This window comes from Onychostruthus taczanowskii, unplaced genomic scaffold, assembly GCF_017590055.1.
Source record: "Onychostruthus taczanowskii isolate IOZ18803 unplaced genomic scaffold, ASM1759005v1 scaffold233, whole genome shotgun sequence".
Taxonomy (NCBI): Eukaryota; Metazoa; Chordata; class Aves; order Passeriformes; family Passeridae; genus Onychostruthus; species Onychostruthus taczanowskii.
In genome coordinates, this window is record NW_024499607.1 from 162,397 (window position 1) to 169,792 (window position 7,396).

The 7,396-nt window shown below is 55.9% G+C and overlaps 1 protein-coding gene across 1 annotated transcript; it reads right to left on the bottom strand.

Moving 5' to 3' along the window:
* Positions 1-24: 24 nt before the first annotated feature.
* Positions 25-6,912, bottom strand: LOC121336425 (induced myeloid leukemia cell differentiation protein Mcl-1 homolog). The gene is made up of 3 exons (XM_041405561.1): positions 6,805-6,912; positions 1,517-1,825; positions 25-640 (listed from the first exon to the last, which is right to left on the bottom strand). Exons 1-3 carry the CDS (start codon positions 6,895-6,897, stop codon positions 524-526), a joined length of 519 nt encoding a protein of 172 aa, XP_041261495.1. The 5' UTR covers positions 6,898-6,912; the 3' UTR covers positions 25-523.
* Positions 6,913-7,396: the final 484 nt, after the last annotated feature.

The following is a 7,396-nucleotide window of genomic DNA, read 5'->3' on the forward strand; positions in this document are numbered from 1 at the left end:
GTGCTGGGGAGCCAGTCCTCCAAAATGTGATCCCAGGCAGCCCCAGGAGCCAGTCCTTCCAAAATTCTGGCTCTGGGCAGCCCCAGGGAGCCAGTCCTCCCAAAGTCTGGTTCCTGGGAGTGCTGGGGAGCCAGTCCTCCAAAATCTGATCCTGGGCAGCACCGCGGAGGCAGTCCTTCCAAAATCTGGTGGTTGGCATGCCCAAAGAGCCAGTCCTCCAAAAATCTGGTTCTTGGGAGTGCCAAGGAGCCAGTCTTCCAAAAATCTGGTTCTTGGGAGTAGCCAGTCCTCCAAAAGTCTGATCCCAGGCAGCCCCAGGGAGCCAGTCCTTCCAAAATGTGATCCTGGGGGTCCCAGGGAGGCAGTCCCCCCAAAGTCTGGTTCTTGGGGGTCCCAGGGAGGCAGTCCTCCCAAAGTCTGATCCTGGGGGTCTCAGGGAGGCAGGCCCCCCAAAGTCTGATCCTGGGGGTCCCAGGGAGGCAGTCCCCCCACAGCGTGCCCCGGGGGCGCGGGCAGGCCGGGCTCACCGGATCATGTAGGCCAGGCTGGCGCCCAGGCCGGCCACGCCCGCGAAGGCCATCAGAACGTTCCGGACGCTGCCCTCCAGATCCTCCGGGCGGAAAAAGTCCACGAAGCCCTCCTGGGGAGAGAGCGGCGAGCCTCAGAGCGGGCAGGCCGGGCACAGCCCCCAGACCCACTGCAGGGAAAACAGCCCCCAGACCCACTGCAGCCCCAAACAGCCCCCAGACCCACTGCAGGGTAAAACAGCCCCCAGACCCACTGCAGCCCCAAACAGCCCCCAGACCCACTGCAGGGAAAACAGCCCCCAGACCCACTGCAGCCTCAAACATCCCCCAGACCCATTTCATCCTGCTCATCCCCTCTGCTCCCCTAGACCCATTTTATCCTAAAATATCCCCAGACCCATTTCAGCCTCAAACAGCCCCCAGACCCATTTCATCCTGCTCATCCCCTGTGCACCCCCAGCCCCATTTCAGCCTCAAACAGCCCCCAGACCCATTTCATCCTCAAACAACCCCAGAGCCATTTCAGGCTAAAACAGACCCCAGCCCCATTTCATCCTGCCCATCCCCTGTGCTCCCCCAGCCCCATTTCATCCTCAAACATCCTCAGAGCCATTTCAGGCTAAAGCAGCCCCCAGCCCCATTTCATCCTGCTCATCCCCAGTGCTCCCCCCGCCCCATTTCATCCTGCACTCTCCAGTGTTCTCCCTGTGCTCCCCCAGCCCCATTTCAGCCCAGCGTGTCAGACTGTGCCCCCGCCCCAACTCCCCCAGCCCCATTTCATCCACGGGCCAGCTCAGCCCCCCCAGGGCTGCCCCACCTTTGGCAATGAGCAGGAACACCCCAAAAATCTGCTTTTTATCCCCAACCACTCCAGGCAGCTAACGCCGAGTCGCTCCTACACCCCCACAACCCCCCCGGGACACAACCACACACCCCAAAACCAGCCAAAAACCCAGAAATATTGGAAAAAACCAGGAATGGTGACTCACCCAGCCCCCCTGGCTCTCCAGCCACTCCCTCTTGGTGGAGACCAGGGCGTCGGTGATGATCCCGGCCAGGGAGCCGATGCTCTGCTCCTGCTTGATGCTCTTCAGGTGCTTGGCCACCAAGGCCCCGAAGGCCACCAGGGTCACCACGCGGCCCCAGTTGGTCACCCCGTCGCTGAACACGTGCGCAGCCACCTCCACCACGGCCTGCAGGTCCTCTTCCTGCTGGATCTGCAGCTTGCGCAGCATTCCTGCGGGATTGCCGGCGATTAGGGGCTGGGAGGGGCTGGGAGCCCCCAAAACATGGGATTTGGGGTGGGAGCCCCCCAGAAAATGGAATTTGGGGTGGAACCCCACCCCAAAAAATGGATTTTGGGATGGGACACCCCCCAAAAAATGGAATTTGGGGTGGGACCCCCCCCAGAAAATGGAATTTGGGGTGGGAGCCCCCCCAAAAATAATAAATAGAATCATTTAAATAAATAAAATAGTTTAAATAAATACATAAAATAATTGTAAAATAATTTAAATTTAAATATAAATTTAAAATATTATTTAAATTATTTTATGAATTAAAAGTTAAATTAAAAAATAATGTTTTTAAATAATGTAAATTTAAATAAAAATTAATAAAATAATTTACATCAAATAAAATAATTTAAATTAAACACAATTTACATTACTTTAAGATAATTATAAATAATTTAAATTAAAATACAATAAAAATCATTTAAATTCATGAAATAATTTAAATCATAAAATAAATTTAAAATAATTTGAATTATTTCTAAATAGCATAAAATAATTTAAAATTAAAATTCATATAAATTAAAAATTTTAATTTTAAGCAATTTTTAAATTAAATTTAATTTATTTGAAGTCTGCCTGGCAGAGCAGCACCCCCAGCTCGACCTCCAGTGCCCTGCCAAGGAGCAGCAAAGGAGCCCGGGCTTTAGAAAGGGTCAGAACGGGGCAGAACATTGGGGACAGGAAGGATCCGAGTGATCCCAGTGGGAATTGGGGATAAGAAATGATCCCAGTGATCCCATTGATCCCACTGCCTTTCCCAGTGATCCCAGTGGGAGCTGGGAACAGGAACTGATCCCAGAGATCCCTCTGGGAATTGGGACCAGGAACTGATCCCCTGATCCCCCTGGGAATTGGGGATAAGAAATGATCCCAGAGATCCCAGTGGGAGCTGGGGCCAGGAACTGATCCCAGTGATCCCAGTGATCCCCCTGGGAACAGGGAACAGGAACTGATCCCAGAGATCCCTCTGGGAATTGGGGATAAGAAATGATCCCAGTGATCCCATTGATCCCACTGCCTTTCCCAGTGATCCCAGTGGGAGCTGGGAACAGGAACTGATCCCAGAGATCCCTCTGGGAACTGGGACCAGGAACTGATCCCCTGATCCCCCTGGGAATTGGGGATAAGAAATTATCCCAGAGATCCCAGTGGGAGCTGGGAACAGGAACTGATCCCAGAGACCCCCCTGGGAATTGGGACCAGGAACTGATCCCCTGATCCCCCTGGGAACAGGGAACAGGAACTGATCCCAGAGATCCCTCTGGGAATTGGGGCCAGGAACTGATCCCCTGACCCCTCTCCTTCCCACTGCCTTTCCCAGTGATCCCAGTGGGAGCTGGGAACAGGAACTGATCCCAGAGATCCCTCTGGGAATTGGGGCCAGGAACTGATCCCCTGATCCCCCTGGGAATTGGGGATAAGAAATGATCCCAGTGATCCCAGTGGGAGCTGGGAACAGGAACTGATCCCAGTGATCCCAGAGATCCCCCTGGGAACAGGGAACAGGAACTGATCCCAGAGATCCCTCTGGGAATTGGGGCCAGGAACTGATCCCCTGACCCCTCTCCTTTCCCAGCAGCACGGCTCAGGATGAAACCGAAGCTCTTTGTGCTCAGCAAACAAAAAAAGGAAGGAGCCAAAAAAAGGGACGAGCTGAGGAAACGGCACATCCTCCTGCAAGGAGGGGGGTGTTCCACCAGACAGCACCCTGACACCTCCCGGGCACCCCAAAACTGCTGCAGGGACCCCAAAACTGCTCTAGAAACCTGCATCCTAAAACCCCCCCAGGAACCCCAAAACTCCTACAAGAAACTGCACCCTAAAACCCCAAAACTGCTAGAGAAACCTACACCCTAAAACCTCACAGGAGCCCCAAAACTCCTGCAGGGACCCCAAAACTGCTGCAAGAAACTGCACCCTAAAACCCCAAAATTGCTGCAGGAACCTGCATCCTAAAACCCTCCCAGGAACCCCAAAACTGCTACAGGAACCTTCACCCTGACACTCCCCAGGCATGTGCAGCTCGACACCCCCCAGGCACCCCAAAAGTGCTGTAGGGACCTGCACCCTAAAACCCCAAAACTGTTAGAGGAACCTACACCCTAAAACCTCCCAGGAGCCCCAAAACTGCTACAAGAAACTGCACTCTAAAACCCCAAAACTGCTAGAGGAACCTACACCCTAAACCCCCCCCCAGAACCCCAAAACTGCTGCAGGAACCTTCACCCTGACACCCCCCAGGCATGTGCAGCTCGACACCCCCCAGGCACCCCAGAAGTGCTGCAGGCACCCCAAAAGTGCTGCAGGCACCCCAGGCCCTGCTGGCTCTGCCTGCCCGCTCTGAGCCCGGCCCAGCCCAACCTGTATCCTAAAACCCCCCCAGGAACCCCAAAACTGCTGCAGGGACCCCAAAACTGCTACAGGAACCTGCACCCTAAAACCCCAAAACCGCTAGAGAAACCTACACCCTAAAACCTCGCAGGAGCCCCAAAACTGCTACAAGAAACTGCACCCTAAAACCCCAAAACAGCTACAGGAACCTGTATCCTAAAACCCTCCCAGGAACCCCAAAACTCCTGCAGGTGCCCCAAAACTGCTGCAGGAACCTGCACCCTAAAACCCCAAAACCGCTAGAGAAACCTACACCCTAAAACCTCGCAGGAGCCCCAAAATTCCTGCAGGAACCTGCATCCTAACCCCCCCCCCCAGGAACCCCAAAACTCCTGCAGGTGCCCCAAAACTGCTCCAGAAACCTGCATCCCAAAACCCCCCAGGAACCCCAAAACTGCTACAAGAAACTGCACCCTAAAACCCCAAAACTGCTACAGGAACCTTCACCCTGACACTCCCCAGGCATGTGCAGCTCGACACCCCCCAGGCACCCCAAAAGTGCTGTAGGGACCTGCACCCTAAAACCCCAAAACTGTTAGAGGAACCTACACCCTAAAACCTCCCAGGAGCCCCAAAACTGCTACAAGAAACTGCACTCTAAAACCCCAAAACTGCTAGAGGAACCTACACCCTAAACCCCCCCCCAGAACCCCAAAACTGCTGCAGGAACCTTCACCCTGACACCCCCCAGGCATGTGCAGCTCGACACCCCCCAGGCACCCCAGAAGTGCTGCAGGCACCCCAAAAGTGCTGCAGGCACCCCAGGCCCTGCTGGCTCTGCCTGCCCGCTCTGAGCCCGGCCCAGCCCAGCCCAGCTGACTCAAACCCAGCTCCAAGCCGTCACTTCCCATTCCCAGCTCAACCCCAGCCCTGCACAAGGGGGGGAAATGCATGAAAATGGATTTTTCCAGAGAAATCTGGGATCCCTGGAGGTGCCCAGGGCTTGTTTGGAGCACCCTGGGATGGTGGAAGGGGTCCCTGCCATGGCACTGGATGAGTTTTAAAATCTATTTCAACCCAAACCCTTCCATGGCTCTGTGAGCACATCAGCCAGAAGAATTCCCCCCACCAAAAATCCCCTTGCACCTGAACTGGGCAAGCTGAAAATCCCGAGCTAACTAATATTTGGATACTTTAAATACATGCAAACAGATTTCCCAGAGCAGCTGGGGCTGCCCCTGGCAGTGCCCAGGGCCAGGCTGGACAGGTTGGAGCACCCTGGGATGGTGGAGAATGTCGTTGCTCGTAGGACTGGAGGAGTTTTAAAATCTATTTCAACCCAAACCCTTCCATGGCTCTGTGAGCACATCAGCCAGAAGAATTCCCCCCACCAAAAATCCCCTTGCACCTGAACTGGGCAAGCGGAAAATCCCGAGCTAACTAATATTTGGATACTTTAAATACATGCAAACAGATTTCCCAGAGCAGCTGGGGCTGCCCTGGATCCCTGGCAGTGCTGGGCAGGGGTTGGAGCACCCTGGGATGGTGGAGAGTGTCGTTGCTCGTAGGACTGGAGGAGTTTTAAAATCTATTTCAACCCAAACCCTTCCATGGCTCTGTGAGCACATCAGCCAGAAGAATTCCCCCCACCAAAAATCCCCTTGCACCTAAACTGGGACACAGTGAGGATCTGAAACTCCTGAGCTCACCAATCTTTGGATTAAATACATAAAAACCAGATTTCTCAGGGCAGCTGGGACTGCCCTGGATCCCTGGCAGTGCTGGGCAGGGCTTGGAGCACCCTGGGGATGGTGGAAAATGCCCTTGCTTTTGGGACTGGAGGAGTTTTAAAATCTATTTCAACCCAAACCATTGCATGGTTGTATGAGCACATCACCCAGAAGAATTCCCCCATTAAAAATCCCCTTGCACCTGAACTGGGCAGGCTGAAAATCCCGAGTTAACTAACCTTTGGACACTTTATATACATGCAAACAGATTTCCCAGAGCAGCTGTGGCTGCCCTGGATCCCTGGAGGTGCCCAAGGCCAGGCTGAACAGGGCTGGGATGGTGGAAAATGTCCTTGCTCATGGGGCTGGATGAGTTTTTGGGTCTGTTTCAATCCAAACCCCTCCATGGCTCTATGAAAACATTACCCAGAAGAATTCCCCCACCAAAAACCCCCTTGCACTTAAACTGGGCAGGCTGAAAATCCCGAGCTAACTAATCTTTGGACACTTTATATACATAAAAACAGATTTCCCAGGGAAGCTGTGGCTGCCCTGGATCCCTGGAGGTGCCCAAGGCCAGCTTGGACAGGCCTGGGATGGTGGAAAATGTCCTGGCTCGTGGGGCTGGATGAGTTTTTGGGTCTGTTTCAACCCGAACCCTTCCACGGCTGTATGAGCACGTCACCCAGAAGAACTCCCCCAGTAACCCCCCGTGGCCCGGAACGGGGCCGAGGCTCCGGAGCTCGCCGGGCTCTGCCCGCCCGGGACGATCCGCCGGTGGGGGCCGCGGGAGGAGCCGGGGCTAATCTGTAACCAGGTTATCTCCTCCGCACACAGCAGCACCGGCGGCTTCTCCTCCTCCGCCCCGCGGAACAAAGTTCACTTTCGTTTCTCAGCGCTTCCCAACCGCTTTCATTTAACCCTTTCCGAGCCAAAGCCGCGCCCCAGCCCCGCCGGGGAGCCGCCGCACAACAGGTTGAAGCCGACGACGGCTTTCGGCTTCACGGCGAACATGGCGCCCGGTGCGAGCGGCCGGCGGGGTGCGGGCGGGACCGGCGCGGCCGGGTTATATAACCGGCGGCGGTGACGCCGGGGAGGCGGGGCGGGGGCGGGACGGCGAGCGGCGCTCCTCCGCCTCCGCCTCCGCTTCCGTTCGCGCGGCTGCCCAGCCAGAGGGGAGGGGGCGATCTGCCGTGCCCGCCGTGCCCCGAGCCCGGCTCCCCGCTGCTCCCGGTGCCGGGCAGCGGCTCCCCGGTGGTGCCGTGCCGGTGCCTGCCGTTCCCGCATCGCCCCGGGCGCGGCGGGGATGGGACCCCCGGGCTGAGCCCCCCCGGCAGCGCGGGGCATCCTCGTGGCACCGGCCGCCTGGGTCCCGTGCCCTGCCGGAGCCGCCCGGTCCATTCCCGGTTCGTTCCCGGTCCCTTCCCGGTCCAATCCCGGTCCAATCCCGATCCCTTCCCGGTCCATATCCCCGGTCCAATCCCGATCCCTTCCCGGTCCATATCCCCGGTCC